Source organism: Rattus norvegicus, chromosome 10 (assembly GCF_021556685.1).
Source record: "Rattus norvegicus strain SHRSP/BbbUtx chromosome 10, alternate assembly SHRSP_T2T, whole genome shotgun sequence".
NCBI lineage: Eukaryota > Metazoa > Chordata > Mammalia > Rodentia > Muridae > Rattus > Rattus norvegicus.
This window is the reverse complement of record NC_141543.1, coordinates 94,622,711-94,645,924: the sequence shown is the minus strand read 5'-3', so window position 1 is coordinate 94,645,924 and position 23,214 is coordinate 94,622,711. Positions and strand designations below refer to the sequence as shown.

Sequence of the window (23,214 nt, the reverse complement as noted above, 5' to 3'; positions counted from 1 at the left end):
CCAAAACCTTCTATATTTTATTGACTAAATTTTCAGACCAAGAAGTTTAATTAACTATAAACAGAGTAAATACAATAAAACCCGTGGGCTTTTGGTATTGTTTGTTTAGGAATATATCTATGATTAAAAGTATTATTAAAAAATAAAATGATGTTGGAGAGATTGGCTGAGAATTAAGCAAAACGCACTTGCTACCATTTTTTGTTTGTTTGTTTGTTTTGTTTTGTTTGAAATGGTCTCTCGATGTAGCCCTGGCTGTCCTGGACTCATTAGTGCACCAGGCTGACCTCAAACTCAAAGATCCACCTGCCTCTGCCTCTCAGGTGCTGGGATTAATGGCGTGCCCACCACTCCTGGCCTCACTCCTGAGAAGACCCTGATTCAATTCCTGGTAACCCAGTGTTCGTTCACTACTGCCTGTAAGTCCAGTTCCAGCGGGATCCACCACCCTCTTCTGGTCCCCATGAGTACCGAACACACACGATGCACTTACATGCAGGCAAAATATACATACAAACTAAAAATAAGTAAACTTTTAGAGGTTTTATTTTTGTTTTATATGAACATTTTGCCCAAAAGTGTAAATGCACCACATGCGCACAGTGCCTGTGGAGGCCAAAGACAGCATCAGATTTCTGTACTTTAGTTACAGACAGGAGAGGCCATGTGCATGGTCGGCACCGAACCTCGTCCTCTACAAGAGCAGCCAGTGCTCCTAAGCTGAGCCATCTCTCCAGGCCCAGTAAGCAAGTCTTTTTCAGTTTTTCTTTTTGAGAATTTCATATGTGAGTACTATGTCATTTCTATCCCTCCTACCTGCAGCTCCTCCTGTGACTCCCCCACTCACTTCCAAGTGCACAGTCTCTTCTCCTACCATTGTTATTGTTACCCTTACACGAACACAGACACACCTGTGCATATACTCTACTAAGCCACTGGTAATGCTCTTCTGCATATGGGACTGGACAGCCCATTAGTGCTCATCCCTGTAGAAGACTGATTCTCCTCTCAGCAGCCATTGTAAAGGAATCTGTTTGTTTGTTTGTTTGTTCGTTCGTTTGTTCATTTGTTTGATTGAGACAGGGTCTTACAATGTAGCCATGGCTGGTCTGGGACTCCTTATGTAGACTAGGTTAGCCTCAAGGACTCCTTACGTAGACTAGGTTAGCCTCAAGCTTACAGAGGTCTGTTTGCTTCTGCATCCTGAGTACAGAGATTAAAGGAATGTGTCACCAGTGTTAATAGATTAAAAAATTATTATTATTAATATTATTAATTACTACTACTACTACTACTACTATCATTTGTGAAAGTAAAAGTTACCAAAATTCAAGAATGTGGTTGCTTCTGGTGAGGATCAAAAACAGCAAAACAAACCCAGAAGTTTATAGTTTAAAATCAGAAAAGTTAATATGAATTATAACTTGTTAATTAATTTTTTAAATTCAACTTTCCAAACAACACTTTCTGTTCAGATTAAGTCAGAATAAAAGTGAAGTATTTATATATATATATATATATATATATTTTTTTTTTTTTGGTTTTTTTTTCGGAGCTGGGGATTGAACCCAGGGCCTTGCGCTTCCTAGGCAAGCGCTCTACCACTGAGCTAAATCCCCAACCCCAGTATTTATAATTTAACACTTGCTTCAAACTGGTTTTTCTGAAGTTCTGTCTAGTTCTTTGCCAAACACTAACAATGATTTGATACACTCGTAATTACAGTTGTACATTCTTTTTTTTTTTTTTTCCGGAGCTGGGACCGAACCCAGGGCCTTGCGCTCTCTAGGCAAGCGCTCTACCACTGAGCTAAATCCCCAACCCCTTCGTAATTACAGTTGTATAATTTTTCCACCAACAATTGGTGTACACTTGGAATTGCCTGTCTTATATATGCTTATTGTACCAGACAGTGGCAAGTGTTAGAGACACAAGGAGGAGTGAGAAATAAACTTCTGTCCTCAAGCAATGGCCCTGTTGTGCATGGTGGATCAGATAGATCTCTGAATTCAAGGCTAGCCTGGTCTACAAGTAGATCTCGAAATAGAGAAATACCTTTGCCATTTAACTTTTAGGGAATTGAGGCTCAGAGAAGGTAAGTGAAGTGTCTGCAAACAGAGCTGGGACCGACTTTAAGGCTCTGCTCTAGGCCTGGGCTCTTAGCTAATGCAGTTATACTTCTGTGATCTTGACCTTTTCCCCCCACAGTGTTGGGGGTCTAACCGAGGGCTGTGCCTGTCAAGCATACTCTCCTGAGCCACACTTGCTGGTCCTTTCTTTGTTATTGCTCTAAATAAATCCTCTCTGCCTCATGAGATTATCTCTGCACATTTCCCCCCCTCCCCCGCTGCAATAGTGGGATTTAAATACAAGACTGATAGTTTAAAAAACAAAAGATGGAGCTGGAGAGATTCTTCAATGGTTAAAAGCACTTGCTGCTCTTGCAGGGGACCTGGGTTTGATTCCCAGCATCTACTTGTTGTGTGGTCCATCTGTAACTCTGGTTTTAGGGAATTTGATCCCATCTTCTAACCTCAGACAGTAGGCACACATGTGATATACAGACACACATGTAAGATAATCCTTATACGTATATTAATAAATCTAATTAAAACTTTTTCTTTAGGGCTGGGGATTTAGCTCAGTGGTAGAGCGCTTACCTAAGAAGTGCAAGGCCCTGGGTTCGGTCCCCAGCTCCGGAAAAAAAAAAAAATAAAAAAAATAAAACTTTTTCTTTAAAGAATGATGTAGAAACCATTTCTTCTCTGTGCTGGATCTTCACTCACCACAGTAGTACACTTTGCAGAAGGAGTCTAGGTTAGTGTGTGTGCGTGTATGCGTGTGCGTGCTTGCACACATTGAAGAACAGGCCAGGGACTCAATGTAGGATTTGCCTCTGAAGTCTGCCCTTGTGTTTGACACAACTTAGGTCATCAAGAAGAAGCTAGTGGGATCTGTGAAGGCCCTGCAGAAACAGCATGTGTCTCTGGACACAGTGGTCACCAGTGAAGATGGAGATGCTAACACCATGTGCAGTGCCCTGGAGGCCGTGTTCATCCATGGCTTGCATGCCAAGTACATCCGTGCTGAGGCTGGCGGCAAAAGGAAGAAGCACACTCATCAGAAGCCTCTGCCTCAGCCTGTCTTCTGGCCCCTTCTGAAAGCTGTCACCCACAAGTGAGACACATCAGGGAAGAGCTTCAGAGTGGGGGCATTTGACTCCTCTTAAGGGTGGCAAAGCCAGAAAACAGTGCTTTCGTGTGGTCGTTATGCAATGATTGTAGGGCTGGAGAAGACTTAAGGAAGGCTTGTCTCCAGACCTTGAGACACTTCACTTGTTTAAGAGTCTCTGGCTACTCCTCACCCCAGCACTAATGACCTTTTGACTCAGCTAGGCTGAGTCATGTACTTAGTACTGAGTGGTGTGGCCTAAGAACACTAAAGTAGTCTCTGCTCCTTTTCACAGGACATTTTGCTGGCTTGCCTTTGAATATTCGAGTCTGTCTTCTAAACTTAAAATAATTTTTAAAACTTTTTATATGTGCCTACACTAATGTCTGTGCACCATGTCTGTGTCGGTGCAGGGCACACAAGCCAAAAGGTCCCTGGGAACTGGAGCTACAGATGACTGAGCCCCCATGTGGGTACTGGAAATCGAGCCTGGGTCCTCTCAAAAGCAGCCAGTGCTTTTAACAGTGAGCCATCTCTCCAGCTCCTGTGCTCTAAACTTTATGTTCATGATGAGTTATGTGTGGCATTTAGCCAAGAGGCCAGATATATTTCTCAATATTTACCCCAAGGCCCAGTCTTTAACCTTGTCCTTGGCTGCTTAGGCTCTATGCTGTTAGCTAGCGCTGCCTCCATAAAGTATTAAATGCCACTCTTAGCCTGAAGATGCCTTGTCTGTCTCTGATTTGCCTTCCTGTACCTGCTGCCACTGCCCTGTCTTGGTTTTTAGCTCTCTTCTGAAAACAGTGATTTTCTTTCTTTTTAGTTTTTAGGTTTTTTTTTTTTAAGTTTGTGTGGTGGGTGTGTCTGTGTGTATGCTACGTGCATGCGGGTGCCCATGGAGTCCAGAATGGGTAATGAGATCCTCTGGAGCTGGAGTTTTGAATACTTGTGAGACATTCAACATAATGTGCAGGGACTTGAACTCAGATCCTCTGGAAGTGCAGCAGGTGCTCTTAACCACTGAGCAACTGCTCCAGTCCCAGAGAATGACTTTCTAGTTGTCTCTGTGTCTCGTTCAGTGTTTCCTTGGCTCAATTAGCCAGTCAACATGTACCGTGCTGAAGTTAAATGGAGCTCAGCCACTGAGTCCAGAGGACTGTGGGTGTACTTCTGCCCCACCCCTCCTCTGTCAGAGGAGGGGTTTATATCAGACCGAAGCTTTGGGAACTGAGTTTGTACACCTAGGGTTTAAGTATTCCCTGCAGTGCCAGTTGCTTGTGACTGAGCATATCTCAGTCGTCGAATGCTTGCCTAGTCTGCACAAGGCTCATTATTCCCTAGGAATTGGGGTTGGACTCAGCAAATATGTCTTGGGTTAGTAAATGACATCTGGTAGCTTTGGTTGAACAGTTCAGCTTTCCTATATTCCCCAGATAGCATTGCCCCAGGATGTTTTATGCTTAAATATGATCCTGTTTGCAATACTTTATCACTGTTTCTTGCTAAGAAGTAGCCTGAACCGTGTCTCTGAGACTTGAGGTAGTTTCTTGAAACACATCTGCTCTGTCCCCCTCCAGACACATTATCTCAGACTTGGAGCACCTGGTCTTCATCAATACAGACGTAGGCCGCTGCCGGGCCTGGCTGCGGTTGGCCCTCAATGATGGGCTGATGGAGTGCTACCTGAAGTTGCTCCTGCAGGAACCTGCACGGTTGTGCGAGTACTATCAGCCCACGGCCCTGCTTCGAGATGCTGAGGAAGCCGAGTTCCTCCTGAGCTTCCTCCAAGGACTAACATCCTTGTCTTTTGAACTCTCCTACAAGTCAGCCATCTTAAATGAATGGACACTCACCCCACTGTCTCTCTCTGGGCTTTGCCCCCTCTCTGAACTGGACCCTCTCACTGTCTCTGGTGCAGAACTGCAACGGAAGGAGTCTCTGGATTCCATTTCCCATTCCTCAGGCTCTGAGGACATCGAAGTCCAACACTCAGGCCATAAGATCCGCAGGGACAGGAAGCTCACCGCCTCTTCCCTCAGCCTGGACACAGCCAGCTCATCCCAGCTATCCTGCAGCCTAAATTCTGACAGCTGCCTGCTCCAAGAGAATGGTCCCAAGAGTCCAGACCACTCTGAGGAACCCATGTCCTACGACTCAGATCTGGGCACAGCAAATGCTGATGACTCTGACAGGTCTCTGCAAGAGTGAGTACCTCCCTCACCCTTACTCTGCTTTCCTGTACATGACTGTCACCGAACGGTGGATATAAAGAAGGTGCAGGAAACATGGCTCTCGGTGTAACTGAAGAAATAGCACAGTAAGGAGAATGGATAGCTTTGGGTTTTTTTTTTTTTTTTTTTTAATGGCTTTCCTCTGTAGCCCAGGCTAGCCCAGGACTCATCTGATTCTCCTAAGTGCTGGCATTAGAGGTGTGAGCCACCACTCCCCACTGGAGAATAGTTCTAGTACCCAGAGTTAAGCTGAGTCTTTATTTAGCCTTTTTGAGGTCTTCAGAAAATAATGTCTTTTCATCTAGAGGGAAGGAGCTGATAGCTCAGAGTGCATGGACAGCCCCAGCCAGTACCGTGTAGTAGAGTGCATCGGCTGTGACCGTGCAGGGCACCTGGCAGGGCAGACACAGAACCTGAGCACATGAAGACTAGTGAGTGTGGAGGGTCGTGCAGGACAGACTCCTTTAACTGCTTACCCTGAGGGGAAGGAGGCAGAGCTCCCGCCCTGTCTCCAATACTGGATAAGCTGTCCGCCCTGGAGCTACCCTGCCAGCCCTGGCAGATCCTCCTTCACACCCCATACTCAAGAAGTGCTGGGAATCAAACCAGGGTCGTACATGAGCTAGACACGCTCTCTACCCCTGAACTGCATCCCCAAACCCCAGAGCTTTTTGGTTTTTATTTAATTTTTATTTAATTATTTTCGTAAGACAGGGTCTCATACTGTAGCTCATGCTGGCCAAAGACTTGCTCTAGAGCCGAGGCTGTCCTTGAATTCTTTGATCCTTCTGCCTCCACTTCCTGAGTACATGTGTTTCCAAGTTCCTAAATGTATCAATAGCAGTATGTTTTTACTTTATTTTCTGTTTAAATTTTCTTCCTATTTTTTCCGTTTTCTACAAAAAGTAGTACATGTATATTTCTGTCTAGCTGGTGTGTCAGAGCCTTTCCTTTTCTGATGTATACTGTTTTACTCAGTGGACATTTAGATGACTCAGCTCCCAGAAACACAAGAACTGAATGAAGAAAAACCGGTCTGCAGCTTCCACAAATGTGTCTGAACACTCTGCTAGGAATGTCCCACGGTCTCAGTCAGTCATGCCAGCGGAAGGGGTTGTCAAGTCGTGGGTATTTGGTAACTTGTTGTTGAGTCAACCTCCTTCAGTTAAGTCTGTGTTCCGTCAGCTCAAGTCAAGTCTTTTCACTACCACTACACATCCCACAGCCTTGGTCCAGGTCCTTCCGGGTTGCCGCCGATAGGATAGAGTCAATCTCAGTGGGCAGGACTCACAGAAACCTAGTTTCCAGGACTGCGTGCCTCCACGGTCTGCAAGTTGAGCAGAGAGAAAGAAGTAGACTGGGCCTAGCCAGGGCTGTCAGTGAGAGAAGGGAGAGTAAGCAGGGGCAGAGCATGGTGAGCATGGCAGGCAGGGGTACCAAGGAGACAAATAGGCATCTGAGAGGGGAGCAGGACTGGGGTGGGGAAGGGAGGAGGACTGGGATAGGGAGGGGAGGAGGGGGAAGCTAGTGGACTTTGGAATGTGTGACAGGTACTTGTGACACTGAGACAGCCTGGAGGCAGCACGTGCTTTGTGCTACTACAGGCATATATCAGTTGGAAAGCTATTTGTCCCCTCTGCCAGAGGTAAGGGAAATGACAGATGGAAACCTGTCACAAGTTCCTGGAACGCTGGCTTTTATCTGACGACCAGAGCCCTCCTGTAGTCCAGCTCAAGTTCATCTCAGATAGCATTTGGAGCCTGGAGAACTGGAGTTTCCTTAGGCCTGACAGTGAGCCACTCCTGTGGGAATGGGAGGCCCCAGAGGTGGAGCACTGAGTCTGAGAGATGACAATTTCAGGTGTCAAATGAGTTTAGATAGAGCTCACCAGGGAATAACCCCAGGGAACCATCTCTGCCTTTTGAAGTGCTGGGTGGGGTGATACAGCATGACTTAGGCCCGCCCACCTCTCTTAGGCCTTCTCTCTGTCATGTGCCTTTATCTGTCATGAGTCTTATGACTGGAAGATTCCAGCATAAAGTCTTTGAATCAGTGGCTGTCCACCCTGTCTAGGAATCACTGACGTGGTTCTTGTGGCGAAGTTCATAGTTGAGGGTCAGGATGATGCAGACAAGCAGCAGACACCAATGTGAATAACTGGAGCCTGGAGCACACAGATGCACGGCACAAGCAGTGCTGCCGTTCTCAGAGGTGGGCCTTTAAGTTACCCTCTGTGGATGCCACATCCACACATGGAGGTCAGAGGTCAGAGGACAACTTTCAGGAATTGGTTCTCTCCCCAGGATCAAAGTCAGGTCCTCAGGACTCACAGCAAATGCCTTTACTTGCTGAGCTGACCCCCTGGATCAGCATTTTCCTCTTTAAAGATGGAGTCATGCCATGTAGCCTAGGCTGGTCCTGAACTCTTGACCTTCCAAGCTGGTTTACAGAAAAGCACTTCCACACTGCGCTTGACCTTAGCCTGGAAGCTGCAGAGACCAACATTTCTAAGTCTGTGTTTTAATAATAAAAGATCCCCAGAAGTGCTTCAGTTGAGTTTATTCTTTAATAATACTGTGTGTGTGTGTGTGTGTGTGTGTGTGTGTGTGTGTGTGTGTGTGTGTGTGTGTAACATTTTAAGTTAACTAGGCATAAATGCCTTAATGTTTCAACTCTTAAAACATCTGCAGATTGAACAAAGCACAAAACATAACTTCAGATGAAGCTTGCTCACAAACTGTAAGGGGTTCTGTCTCATGAAAAGTAAATTGCAGCTTGCTGTGTGGGCTGACTGTTCTTTGGGTCTGTACTATAATTATGGAGGGTTGTAGAGCTGAACTGCCAGGGCTGTCCACTTAGCAGCCTTCCGCCTGCTCACCCTTCCTGACCTTGATGTGAGAATGAGACTAAAGCAAAGAGCATAAAGGAGGGGTCAGGATGTAAGCACTTAGCCCCTTGGGGGAGGATGTCAGGAGTGCTGGAGAAGTGGTTTGATTGTGTAATTAATTGCTATACATGACCAGCGACATCACTTCTCTCACTACCTGTCTTTGCATAAACAGCTGCAAAACTTTTTAGGATATGTTTTTCATTGAAAGTAATTTTTTCATGCAGTATATTCTGATCATGGTTTCTCTCCTGCAGCTTCTCCCAGATTTTCCCAACTTTCCCCCTGTACATCCTGACCTAGCTGTGTCTGGAAGACACCGTTTCCTTGGTGTCATCCATCCTCTCTGACTTTTACAGTCTTTCCACTGCAAAACTTTGTTAGTATTTGTCAGATGTCTTAGCATTAGAGCTTACCTCTGGGCTTTCTGCAGTGGCTCTTGCCTGCCAGTGAAACAGACCTGTGTTCCACAAACATGAAGGTCTACATGGTCAGGGAAAATTTCTGCATACCTCACATACACACGCATGCATGCACACATGTGTATATGCATGTAAACAGACAGGAGACTAGGGAGATAGCTTAGTTGGTAAAGCACTTGTGTTACCTGACTTGGATCCTCAGAACCCGTGTTGAAAAGATCTGGGAGTGATGGCACCTGTCTGTAATCCCAGGGCTCCAGAGGCAGAGACAGGCGGACCCCTGGGGCTCACTGGCCAGCCAGCATAACTTGCTAGGCTAGCTGCAGGCTGATGAGAGAAGCCCTGTCTCAAAACACAAGGTACGATGTTTGAGGAATGACCATGAGGGTGCCCTAGGCCTGCACACATCCTTGTACTGGTGCATACGTGATCTTTTTCTCTTGCTCACACACCACAAAGGGGAGGAGGCAGGGAGCTCAGCGTTTCCTACTCCCTAGAAATCATATTCATACATTTTTGTTGTTTTAGCTTTTTGGTTCTTTTTGGGTTAGAGAGACAGTATGGAGGGTTGAACCTAGAGCTCATTTATGCTAGGCAAACTCTACCACTGAAATATATCCCTAGCCTTCCTTTGATTTTTTTTTCCCCTTTTTGTTTTTTCAATTTTTTTGAGAAAAGAGCTTCTCTTTGTAGCCATCACTATCCTGAAACTCACTATGTAGACCAGGTTAGCCTTGAACTCACAGATACCTATGCCCAATCTTTTCATTTTTGAGGCAGGGTCCCCTGGGCTCACCATGAACTCACTGATGTTCAGTTAGGCTCAGGACCCTCCTGCCAAGATAGTGCAGAAGTACAGGCGTGAGCAGCCATCCCAAGCATCTTGATCTTTCCAGTTTTGTTTCTTGTGACAGCATCTCACTTTGTAGTGTTGGAGGCCTTTGGAACTCATTGTGACCAAGCTAGCCTTGAGCTCGGAGATCCACCTGCCTCTGCCGACCAAGTATTGGTATCAAAAGGCCTTGAACCACCATTTCCAGTTTAATAAGTTATCCTCTGACTTATTCCCTTCCTCTTATAGTAAGAATAACAAAGAATTAGATTTTTTGTTATTTTGTCTTTTTTTTTTTTTTTTTTCGGAGCTGAGGACCGAACCCAGGGCCTTGCGCTCTACCACTGAGCTAAATCCCCAACCCCAAGAATTAGAATTTTTTTTTAAATTTTTTATTAACTTTTATTTATATGAATACATTTTTTTAGCTGACTTCAGACACACCAGAAGAAGGCATCAGATGGTTGTGAGCCACCATGTGGTTGCTGGGATTTGAACTCAGGACCTCTGGAAGAGCAGCCAGTGCTCTTAAACACTGAGCCATCTCTCCAGCCCCAAGAATTAGAATTTTTAATAATTTCACTTTGGCATTTTCATACATACTTATGTGTTTGGATCACGTCCCTCTTCTCTTTTTCTCAGCCATCTTCCTCCTCCCATGCAGCACCCCTGTGGTTTCCCCTTTTCTGTTTTCAGTGTCTTCTCATCCTAGATCCTTCTATTTGTGAGAAAAAAATATACAATGCACGTCTTCCTAAGTTGTAGTTCTCATAACACGATTGTCTCCAATCCCATTCATTTTTCCGTAAATGGTGCAGTTTTGCTCTGTTTACAGCTGCATGTCTACCATGTATTCCTTACCCAGTCATTTCTTGGTGACTGGCTGGTGCTGGGACTTGTCCACCTGCTGCACAAAGAGTCCTTGAGATCTACTGGGGAGTGGTATACCCAGTGGGATATAATTGTTATATTTTGTCTTTTGAGGAACTCCTGTACTTATTTGCATAATTTTATACTAACACTATATAAAGGTTCCTTCTCCCCCACATCTGCCATTTATATTTTTATTTTACATTTTAATTTTCTGTGTGTGAGGTTTTTGCCTGCCTGTATGTGTGTGCACTGCATTGTGCAGTGCCAGCAGAGGCCAGAAGAGGGCACCATACCCCACAGGTCTAGAGTTACAGACAGTTGTGAGCAACCATGTGGGTAATGGGAATCAAACCCTGGTCCTCAGCAAGAGCCACCAGCGCTCTTAACTGCCGAGCCGTCTCTCCAGACTCCCACTGTCTTGTTTATGACAAGGAGGTCCCAAGCTCATCATAAAATTCACCTTTGTTTTCCTTGCAGATTTTTGAGGCAGGATTTTGCCGTGTAGCCCTGACCAGACTAACGTCAAACTCATCACTATCCTCCTGCCTCCACTTCCTAAGTGCTGGGACTGCAGGCACAAGCCAAAATGCACAGTTACCAGGGCATCTTTATTGCCATGGAAGGAAAAGGCAGTGCGTTGCCATTTGCTCTGTGTTTGTGTGTTCTGGACACTTTGTACAGACAGAACCATGTAATGCACGGCCTTTGGTAGCTGGTCTCTCGCTCTGGATACAGTTTCAGACTCATCCACGCTATAGCATGCACCATGTCTGAATAATACCCCGTTTGGTGCATCTGCCATGGTGTGTTCATTCTCCAATTAGTGGACTGCTCTTTGCTCCTGACTGTTCAGGTAATAGTGCTGTGAACAGTCGTGTCCAAATTTTATCTGACATGTTTTGATTCTCATAGGTGTAGACCTGGAAAAGAGTTGCATGCAACCCTGAGTAATTTTCTGAGGAGCTACCAAGCTGCTTCTTATAGCAGCAGCACCATCTTATATTTCTACTATTAATATATACAAGCTAATTCCTTAGTTGGGAGAGAGAGAGGTAGAGGGAGGAGATTCAGGTTCAAGGCCAGCCTCGGCAAGTTTGGGATCCTGTCTACAAGAAATAAATTTTTAAAAAGTTAGTTTTCCCAAATCTTTGCCAACACACTCGCACTTGCGCTCTCTCTCTCTCTCTCTCTCTCTCTCTCTCTCTCTGACATTGTAGCCATTCTAGTGAGTAGGAAGAGTGCATCTTTATGCTGTTTCCGGTTTCCCTGGTGGTCAGTGGTGCTGACCACCTTTTCGTGAACCTTGTGTGATGTCTTGTCATTTCTACTGTCCTTCTTGCATAAAACAGGCAAGTGGCCTGCCAAGTGAGCTGTACGTCCCAGCCCTCCCTTTCTTCTCTTGCAGTGTGTGTTTGTGTGTGTGTTTGTTGTTGTTGTTGTTGTTGTTGTTGTTGTTGTTGTTGTTGTTTTGAGACAGGGTTTCATTTACTGTGTAGCCCAGGGTGATCTCTGAGTTCAGTCCTCTTGCATCAGCCTCCCAAGTTTTAGAACTCAGGTATGTACCACCCCATGGATATATGTTATGAATCATAAGAGTTTGATTTTATGCAGGCATGACTGTGCATACTGATAGTCCTATCATTCAGGGCACTGAAGCAGAAGAGTCAGCCTGAGTTACTTGGCAAGTCTGCCTCACACAAACGTTTTTCATTTTGATGGAGTCCAGTATATTATTTTGATTGATTATTTATGGTTTAGATGTCACATCTGAGAATTACCTAACTCATTATTTTACCCAGCTCAAAGATCCGTTTATACCTACATTTTCTTCTAAGAGTTTTATAGTGTTAGCTCTTATTTAGGTCTTAGATGCATCTGGTTACTTACATGTGGTGTGAGATAGCAATCCAGCTTTATTCTTTTCCATGTGATTGCCTCCTTTCCATGGCACCATTTACTGAAAAGCCTGTTCCCTTACCCACTGAAGTGTCTTGGCATCTGTGAAAGCCATTTGTTTATAATGGAATGAGTCGGTGAAGCCTGTTGACCCCTTGTCTTGGAATGTAGGTAGGATTGGGGTGGTGTAGGTAAGAGCAGAACTCTGGTTCTGATGACCAGGCAAGTACTTTGCATTCTAAGATTATTTCCATTAATGGGAGCTTATTCCATCTAAGCCAGTGGGGCCACCTCATGCCATCTTTGGGCTCTAGTCAAAAGCCGTGTTGCCTTTTCAGCCAGCATTTATCCATAGCATACTTGTTTTGTAAGTGGAAGAGGAGATAACAAATAGTTTATTTTAGAAAGAGAACGTGGATTCCCAGAAGCCCAGGAGAGGGAGGAGCAGTCACCAGCCAGGGCACATTCCAGAAGGCCCAGAAGTATATATGTATACAAAGGCAGTAATGTTGACTCTCCGTGACCCCTGTAAGAAGGAAAGGGGCGGTAACCCCACAAGGACACATTAGTGAGTTACACCCTGTGCACACTCTTCCACACATTTGGGAAATCACTGAGTCTCAGCAGTGAGTTGGGGACGCGAAGCCTCTTTATGAAGTCAACCTTGAAGAGGCCTTTGTACCTCACTGCAGTCCTGGTACTCCATAACTGTCCTGTGGACAAAGTACATCCTTACCTCATCTATTCCCTACCTCAGAGAGCAGACTTTTGGGGCTTCAGCTCTGAGGGATCCACTCTGAGACACCACCTGTTCAGGAGGCTCTGCCACAGATAGGGGAGCCATTGACCAGACAACCGTGTTTGGTCAAACAAACTCCCTAGGCCCACAGTTAACCTCCTCAGAATGAAGTCCGTTTCCACTCACATCAAATTCTCATTTCTGCCAAGTGAATGTGCCACCTGAGATGGGGCCCCCTCAAGTCACCTGCCTGCCCACTGTGCCCAAGTCCCAGCCTCAGTGAGGAGTTTTGAGAGGAGGGCTCTGTGGGAGACAAGAATGCAGTGAGTGATTAGAGAGTGTTGCTTTGTTTGCTTTTAATAATCAGTGGCTTTTGGTTTTTACCACTGCCACAGTCACCGTGGGCATCGTAGCCATCAAGTTGTCACAGCGGTCTCTTTGTTTCTCTGTTTTCAATCTTTTAGGGTGTTGTCGGAATTCAGCAAAGCCCAGGTAAATTCTGCACCAAGCAGCGGACCAAGCCAAGAGTCAGACACCCCCATGTTCCAGACCCCCCTCTCCCTCCACAGCCTAGCTAACAGCACACACCTGCTCTTTGAAGGATCTGAAGAGCCCTTTCCTGCCCATACATCCTCTGGGACTTCAAGTGGCCACAAGCATCAGCCCCAGGAGAGTCCAGACATGCAGCCGCTAGGCACTGCCCAAGCTGGCCCTGCTGGGAGCACTTCAGACCAGCAGCCATCTAGTCCCGTGGCCGGAGCAGCTGACCAAGGAAGTGAGCCTTGGAAGGCCCTGGAATATGGCAGAGTTGGACCGAAGCTTGTGGTTTCCTCTCCTACGAGTCCGGTGAGTGTGAAGCTGTTCAGGGAAGTCTCGGAAATTACTCTGAGCTGAAGTTTGCACATCTGGAGCCTGAGTGGTTCTGCCAGCCTATGAGCATGCCTGTCCCTGAGTGGGCAGTATTAATAGCATGGCGATGTGAACTAATGTGTCTGGGTGTCGGAGGTGGAGATGAGTCACGGTTTACACTGATTGAGTCCCGTAAATATTTCCCCTTGTCTTCATAACCAATCCATGAAAACGTGACCCCCATCTGATACCACACTCTGCTTAGATTTTTATTGTTTTTTATGATGGGTCACACTATGTAGTCCAGGTTGGTCTTGAACTCACATTGTATCCCAGGTTGGCCTCTGACGGTGTGATCTTTCAATACTGCCTCGGTCTCCCAAGTGTTGGCGTTACAGGCAGGCGCAACACTGTTCCAATCTCAGTTCTGAACTGCCACCGTTCATGAGTTTACACTCTTGGAGAAGAGTGCCTGAGACTTGACTTTCTTTTTAATACTTAGAATCAAATTTTCATAAAATCCTGGCTATGAAATACTTATTTTTTTAACACGAACCAGTTTGTGAACATTGTGGTCAGATGTGGCAGTCACTACACCAACAGTGGCTGTTGGGTACCCATATGTCAGGTCCCCAGATGGTCATGGTCATGCATACCTAGAATCTCAGTGCTCTGCGGTAAAAGCAGAAAGATGGTGAATTGAAGGCTCCAGAGTGAGATGCTGTTTCAAAAACAGAGAGAAAAATGTGGCCAATCTAGATTAAGATAGCACAGTTAAGTTGACTTACTGGGGTATAATTCACCCACCATATAGGAGTGTAAGTCAGTGCTTTTTAGTTTGCTTGGGTTATATAGCTATCACTACAATCTAATCTTAGAACATTTCAATCCCCCATGTAAAGAAACATTGTTAGCAGTCATTCAACTCAACCTCAGATAATCACTGTTTGGTCTCAATAGATTTGTCCTGGAAAAGTCATAGAAACGGGACTAAATAACATGTTTGGGGGTTGGCTTCAGTTATTTGTGCACATACATGTATATGTGGAGGCCAGAGGTACGCTGCTTCATCCATATCTGTACATGGGTGTTGGGGGTCCTAAGTTAGGTCCTCACCTTTGTTGGAAGCATTTTACTGACTGAGCCATCCCCTGTGCCCCTAAGCATGGTATTTTATAACTTGAGTGTGGTGGCTCATGCCTGTTATCCTAGCACATAGGAGGCAGAGGCAGGAAGAAGGACAGCAAAAGGTTCACCCATGTTACGACATGTATTAGTTCTTCATCCCGGTTACTGCTGAGGAATAAATAGCCCATGGTATTTTTCATTGTGTGACTAAGTCATGTGTTGATGGACATTTGAACTGTTAACACTTATTGGTTATTACAAATAATGTCATAAATATAGTGTACAAGATTTCATACGGGCATATGTTTTTAATTCTCTTAGACACATAAAATTCTATTAGAATTTTTGGATCATATAGTAACTCTATATTTAACATTTTGTGGAGCTGCCAAATTGTTTTCCAAAGCAGCTGCCCTAGTTTAAGTCTCCACTGATGTATTTTCCAGCATCCTTACCAACAGTTGTAATTACCTAGTTTCAAAGGAGTCTATTATTATAGCCGTCCTGGTGGATGAGAAGTGCTAGTTCGTAGTGGTTTTATTCTATGTGCTTCTGGTGATTAAGGAATGCCTTTTCATTTGCTTGAATAAGGCCATTTTATCTTTTGTGAGACACCATCACATTTTATTTTGTTTTAATTTTTATTTTATGTGTATGGATGTTTTGTATACAGATGTGTATGTGTACCACAAGTGTCAGAAGAGGACACTGGATCCCCTGGAACCAGAGTTACATACAAATGGTGTGAGCTGCCGTTGTGGGTGCTGGGAATCAAACCAGGGTCCTCTGAAAAGCAGCCAGTGCTCTTAACCACTGAGCCATCTCTCTAACCTATTCTTGAGTTGAATTCCGGTGATTTCTTTTTCTTCCTGAATTTTTAAGATAGAGTCTCTTGTAGACTATGCCAGCCTCAGACTGGCCATGTACCGAGCCTAGAATGACTTTACATTTCTGGTTCTCTTGCTTTTACTCCCTATAATTGATGTGTAGCAGTCAGCTTGTCGTTCATTGATTGATTAATTGATTGATTGATTGAGTGAGTGAGTGAGTGATAAGGAATGTGCAGATGTATGTGTGGCCACTTGAGTGTGCTACAGCACACAGATGGAGGTCAGAGGACATCTTCTGGGGACCAGTTATGTATGTCCTTCCACCATGTGATTTCTGGGTATCAATCTCAGATCACAAGGCTTGTCACTTACCCACTGATCTGCCTCCCTGGATCCAATTTATATTTTTCCATGTGAACATGTGGTTGATCTAGCTCAGTACACAGAATATGACTATGATGAATACCATGTCTGTATAACAACTGGGTCAGATTCTCTGTTTTTACCACTCTGAAGATGGTTCCAGATCGACTTCTGGAAGATGCTTTTTATAAGCCCTTGGAGAGTCTCTAGGCAGTGGTGAAGCTGTCCTGAGGCTTAGGGGGCCCACAGCTTCTGCCTCAAACTGCAGAGAGAAGGATGCTTTTTAAGAGGTGGCTGCCTACGTCCCACCTCGGCTCCCAAGTGTGGCCTCGACCATGCTGACCAAATTCACCCTTACCCCCAATAGAGCTTCTGCTTTTTGGTCTCAGACACAGTACTTTGTCAGGGTCCTGGAACTGATGGGTCAGGGTAGCTAACTTGTCAACAGAATTCTTCCTCCATCCACAGTTTTAACCTTGAGCTTCCTATCTGCTCCCTACATGGGGCAAGTTCCTACATCATCCGGCGTTTACAGTGGCTGTCCCCTGTGTCCTTCCTGACAGGCGCCTGTGCTCAGTACTGAGTGCTGTCACAGCCTCCAACCCACAGGTCTAAAGAGCACCGTCCGAGACCGTCCGGCTTTCTGTTCTACCTTATGTTTAGCATTCATCACCCCTCCTTAGCTGTCTTTGATACTGATGGGGAAGTCTAGTCACCATCAGCTTTTTAAGTCCTGAGAACCATTCAGTCTTTCTTTTTTCAAAAGTTTTCTTTGTAAAGCATTAACTGTGAGCCAAGCACCTGTGATAGGTGCTAGGGATACAGCAATGAAACAGGACAGACAAGAGCCCTGGCCTTTGGGACAGTCACCAGATTAGAGAAGTAACAGTGCACATTATAATTACACTAGCACTGAGTACTATAGAGGAAGGGCACAGGGAGTGGGAGTTCCTGAGGTGACTAAGCCTGGCCTAGACACTGTCCCAACACTCTCTGCTTGTAGCATGGGGTCCCCTCCTGCAGTTGCACATGCAGGCATAATGAGAACAGTGAACAGAAAGTCTGGTCCTTTGGAAAAATGGTCCAGAGACCATTATGTTCTTTAGCCATAGCCTCCTGACACCTAATGACGCAGGCAGAGGTCTGTTGACTTAGATCCCTAATGGCAGGTCTGCTCTGGTGTAGATCCCAGGTCAGCAGTGAGTTCCTCACAGTTTGAAGGAACCAAGCCACCAAATGTGGAAGAGTGCAGCAAGAGGCAAGAGAAAAGGAAAACAGAGGGTGATCATGGCATAGCCAAAATCTATTAGCTCAAGTATTCTTTCCCTACCTCCTCCACGAGGCAGATACATCCTCGGTGCTGTCTTAACACACACACTCTGCCTCTCACTGTTTGAGAGGAACAGAGCCTTCTGTACAGAGTCACCCCTCAGTGGCTGCTTTGGGGTCAAAGGACCCTGAATACTTCTTTAGTAGTCGTTTTCTTTTGAGTGGAGAGAGAAGCAAGTCTCCCTCTCCTGTGGATCCACAGTTGCCTCCACCCCTTCAGAACCTTCCATCCACCTTTGTTGTTTTACATTGAAGACACTTGATAGGGTCGGTCCTTGGGCTGGCAGGATGGCTCAAGGAGTCCGAGTACATGACATCCAAGTCTAGCAACCTGAATCAATCGCTGGAACCCAAATAAGGGTGGACAGAAGGAACTGACTCCAGAGTTGCTCACATACTTGTCCCTGAACACTCACACAGACTAGTAATGATGAAAACTGTCTCTTGTCTTCTGTGTCTCAGTGCCATGCATGTTTGCTTGACATTATCAAGGAAAATGGTAATTCACAACAGCCTTCTAGGATAGGGTGAGCAGAGATTATCACCAAATAGGGTAGTATGTTGTCTGGGCAGTGAGGGGAACTGAGCCGGGGGCCTGTAAGGCTCTCAGGTGGTGGCTGGTGGGATCCTGAGGAACAATGTCCTCTCCTACTAGGGCTTATACAGGGCAGGATCACTAGGTATGTGTGAGATCACCAGGATGGCCAAGTGACTCCTGGGCGCTATTTCTCATACCCATTTTCCTCAGGGAATCATCTGGGTCTTGGCCACTGAGACAGGCTTTGTTCAGACCAGTTTCACATGGTCCCTAATAGCCACCCTGCCCGCAAGCACAGCATCCTGTCCCTGGTAGAGGGAAGCACCTGACAACTCTGAAAGTCCCATGAAGAGCCCTGGGAGCCCAACTCTGGAAAGCTCCTCTGTGCCTGAGTCAAAACCAATCTCTCTTGGCTTCAGGAGTCTCGTCATATCTGAATTTTCAAACTGTCTAAACCAGCCCCTCTGACACAGCCGAAGCCTGAACCCTCCTCCCTGTCTGTATCAGCAGGGAGGCCAGTCTTGATTTAGGGGTTGGAAATAGCAATGTCAGAGCTAGAGTGGTAGCGCTTACCAGAGCAGTGGGGTGGGTGGGTCCTGCCTGTGTGACTCATTTCCTTTGAATAGACAGCCACTTAGTGCAGCCAGCCAGCTTCCTTGTCTCTGCCCTTCCATGTCTAGGCATAGATGGGCAGAGAGGGCTTATAACAGTGAAAAATAGGAACTAAACAATATTCTCATAGGCCTTCTGACTCCTGATCTCCCCAACTTCCCCTCAGTGAGCAGCTTCAGGCTCACATAGACCTATGAGGGTGGGGGAGCAGGATCTAGGGGCTTCAAAGACATGCAAAATATGGGGAACAGAATTAGAAGCAATAATTTAGGACTAAGCCCACACACCACACCTCCCTCACACCAGATCTCCAAGTCTAAAGAGCCTGAAGTGCTGGGACACCTGAATTTCCACCTGCAAGAGAATCAGGCTGCAGCCCTTCCTTACACCTTACACAGAAGCTGACTCAAAACAGCTCACAGAGATGTAAGAACTAATAAAACTCTTAGTAAAAACGTAGGAGCAAATCTTTGTGGCATTGGCTTCAGCAGTGGCTTCTGAGGCAAAAACAACAGGAACACAGGCACAGGAAAAGCTGGCTAAATTAAGCTTCAGAATAAAACATCTCAGGGCTCCAGAAGGCACCATTAAGAAGGAAAAGAGAAGAAGCTGGGCATGGTGGCTCGTGCCTGTGGCTTCTGCAGTCCCAGCACTTGAGAGGCAGAGGCAGGAGGTTCTTACAAAGCTGTCCGGGGCTTTGTAATGAGCTCTAGACCAACCATGGCTATAGACACTGTCTTAAAAGGAAAAGGAGGGAGAGAGATAAATAAAAAATAAAAGACAACACACAGAGTTAGAGAAATTATTGGTCAGTCAGGTAGCCTGGTGAGGGGCTGGTACCCAGAATCTGCTTGGAATCTTTATTGGTTTCCTAAAGTGGTTATAACAAAGTAGCATAAATCAGATGGCTTAAATGGGCGGCTGTGCATTCCTTACTGGTCCTGGGAACTGAGCCGAGAGCCAGATTCCTTCTTCAGACTGTGAAGAGTAATGGCTCCCATCTTCCTCTCGGTGCTTAGTATTCCTGGCACTGGCTTGTAGGTCCATTGCTCCAGTCCTTCCCTCCACCCTTCCATGTTTCTCCCCCACTTGACACTCTCCTCTGTGTGTGTGTCATCTCCTCTTGTTTTGAGCCAGGGTCTGGCCTGGAACTTACTGTGTAGACCAGGCTGCTGTACCGTAGAACTCACAGAGATCTTCCTGTCTCTGCCTCAAATTCTGGGATTAAAGGCATACGCCACTATGTCTGTCTCCTCTACTTATAAAAATATCAGTCCAATTGAATAAAGGGCTCACCCTGCTCCAGTACAAGGACATCTGAACTAGTTACTAGGGTTTACTAGTTAGTCAACCCTAACAACAAAACTATAAGCCCAATCAAAAATAAAAATCTAAAGAAAAGATCAAGATCTAATATGAAAAGATGTTCTCGTGCCTTTAGACATTAAGGAAAGGCAAATCCAAACCACAGTGAGACGGCACTTCACAGATCAGCATGGCAGGAAGACATAAGGACAGAGATTGGAGAGGTTAGAAGGAAACTGCGACGAGATGCTCAGCATGTAAATGAAGGTGTTCCACACAGTCCTGATAACTGATTTGGCCTCCAGAAGCCCCATACAGATGCAAAAGGAAAAGGAAAACTGACTAAAGTTGTCCTCTGACCTCCATGTGCATGCCCTCCCTCCCCCAGCAACATCAACCTTGTACATTGCTGATGTGAATGTAAAATGGGTAAAGTGGGCTGATTTTATATGTGAGTTGTAACAAAATATTTAACTCTTAAAAGATCACCTCATTACTTTTTTCTTGTAGAAAGGCAAGAGCTGGATTTCTGAAGATGACTTCTGCCGACCTCCCAAGGAGCATGCTCTGAAGAACACTTCAGATCTTTGCATATCTCCTCTGCAAGGGACTCCAGAGTTGAGGACTGCTCTCCACGGGCCGTTTTCTCAAGGACCAAGAAAGAGCTGCTCCCTGGGGGCCTTAGACAAAGCGTGTGTGTCCTCGCTGGACTACAGAAATGCCCAGACAGCTCCATCTCCAGCGGTGACACAAGACCATAAAAACTTCTGTGTGGTGCATCGAAGGCAGATGGGTAGGTGACGCTATAGAGTCCCATCTCCAGGGACAGTGTCTTTCAAAAGATAGCTCTAGGTCCTCTTTGGCATTGCAAATAGGTGGTGTGTCCTTCCAGAGTAAGTCCTGGCCCAGAGTGTAGAGTTAAGGAACACTGACACTTAGGCATGCAGGACAGCACTTAGGAAAACTGACTGCTGTGCTTGCTTACGTAGTCTCACTAAAGCAGTGTCAGAGCTGCCTGAAGATACCCCACTCAGCGGGCCATCCAGGTAGCCTGCCTGTGCCTCAGCAAACCTGATTACAGAATATAAGAGTACATTTTTTCTGGTCTTTTGAGGTAGAATAGCCCTGTCTTGCCTAGTCCTTACTATGTAGCTGACATTGGCCTCAAATTCACAGCCATCTTCGTTTGTTCACCTCCAAAGTGCCAGGTTCAGATGTGTGCTACTGCTCCTAGCTTATGTCATTGAAATGGAAGTATTCTCAGTAAAATCATGCTGGGAGACATAGGATGGCAGAGCCCAGCGGGTTCTAAAGCCTTGTGATATCAGCTGCTCAGTAAGGGGAAGCAAATGGGTCTCGAGTTTATAGAACACAAGAGTGAGCTTAAGACCAGCTGGGTTAACTTAGCATAATCTTCAAAAAAATCAAAGGACAGATGGGGATATAGTTCAGTGATCAAACACTGACTGAACGTGTGATGCCCTAAGTTCAGTACCATGAACAAAACTGAACCAAGACATTTGGGACTGCACAACTCATAGGAAGCCTACTCTTGAGTGCCAGCTGTTCTCATGGCTCATGCTAAAAACAAGGCCTTACCTTGGATGATTCAGGAAATAGACCTAACAGGGTTATCAGACCTGCTATCTGTTTCGGCCCTGCTTGTGCTGCTTATGGTGTGGTTTGACTTCCACACCCTGAAAATTCCAGAAAGCATTAAATAACCCTAGCTTAATTGTATTAGCTCAAAATGCGTTGGTTGGTTGGTTGGTTGGTTGGTTGGTTGGTTGGTTTTTTTCAAGACAGGGTCCCACTATGTAGTCCTGGCTGTCCTGGAACTCATAATATAGACCATTTGGCTTCAAACTCAACTGAAATACCTGCCTTTGTTTCCCAGGGGTTGGGATTAAAGGCCTGCAACACCATGCCCAGCTAGTGTTGTGTTTTGTTTTGTTTTTATACAAGGTCTCACACTATAGCATAGGTTGGCCTGAATCTCTACTGTTCAACCTAAATTAGCCTCAAATTTACCACAATCCTCCTGCCTTAGCCTCTTGAGTGCTGGGATTAAATGCACAAGTCACCACACCTACAGATTTCCCTGACATTGGTCTCTGTCTAATCTGATGCTAGGGACTTGGCAGAGAACTGTGCCAAAGCCTATTGGTTTCTCTTGGTTTGTCTCATGACTGGATGATAGTCTCTACCACAGCAAGAGAGCCAGTGCTTCATGCATAGGCTACTAGGCTCTCTGTCACTCTTGTGAAGACTGGAAAAGAGAGAATAGTGTGTCTTTTAGACTCCGGTTGGGGTAGTTCCCGGGAACTAGAGAACAGTGAGCAGTGTGTGGCACATAGGTACTTACTCACCTGCCTGGCCTCCCCCTCACACAGTAGATGTTTCTGTGAATGTGCCAGGTACATCCAAGACGTGCCCAGCACAGTCCCGAGTGCTGAGAACAGTGTCCTACCTTCCTGAGACTCCACTCCTGCTCCTCAGCTGTCACAGCATAGGAAACTTAGCCAGTAGGTGTTTGTAATGAGATGGTGATACTGGGGGATGATCCACAGTGGTCAGGGGAGAGAAGTCATCATAGTGAGAGGAGTCCATCCTCACCCAGGAGGCGACATTCATGGAGGGAAAGCTGGAGAACGAGGTGATCTGCATTCCAAGCAGGGAGAAGAATGTTAACAGGGCTCTTCTGGGAACGTGCTTGACGTGTCCGGGGAACGACAGTGATAACCAGAGTTGAAGGGAGTGGTTAGTGGTAGTATGAAGGGGTGAGGTGTGTGGGGTCGGGCCCATGGGCCACAGGAAGTGCTTGGGTTTTTATTATTGATTTGCATGTAGACACATTCATATAAATCCCTGAAAGCAGGTGAGAATAGCTAGGAGGAGGGTGGCCATAGAGCTGAGGCACAAGTTCTAAGTCTCAGGTGCTCCAGGCTTGAGAGGTCAGGGAGATGACGGCTAGAGATGAGGGCTTTAGGGGGGCCTTTTTGGATTTACCACAAGGTAGGCCTTAGTGGCCCTCAAAGGAGTAGTTTCAATGGCCCAGTGGGACCAGATTCAAGAAGGAACAGGGAGGGTTGGGGATTTAGCTCAGTGGTAGAGCGCTTGCCTAGGAAGCGCAAGGCCCTGGCTTCGGTCCCCAGCTCCGGGGGAAAAAAAAAAAAAAGAAGGAACAGGGAATCCAAGGCATAGCTGTG

The 23,214-nt window shown here is 45.9% G+C and overlaps 1 protein-coding gene across 2 annotated transcripts in view; it reads left to right on the top strand.

Annotated features, from left to right (window-relative positions):
* The window catches only part of Plekhm1 (pleckstrin homology and RUN domain containing M1), a 47,811-nt gene that overhangs the window by 11,131 nt on the left and 13,466 nt on the right, over positions 1–23,214 (top strand). The window contains exons 3-7 of one of the 2 annotated variants that reach the window (XM_087572377.1): positions 324–419; positions 2,930–3,177; positions 4,749–5,375; positions 13,516–13,897; positions 20,516–20,798. In XM_087572377.1, coding sequence (XP_087428503.1) covers positions 3,029–3,177; positions 4,749–5,375; positions 13,516–13,897; positions 20,516–20,798 — 1,441 coding nt within the window. In that variant the 5' untranslated portion in view covers positions 324–419; positions 2,930–3,028. The remainder of the gene's footprint in view (positions 1–323; positions 420–2,929; positions 3,178–4,748; positions 5,376–13,515; positions 13,898–20,515; positions 20,799–23,214) is intronic. The other variant, NM_001009677.3, reaches the window with a different exon arrangement.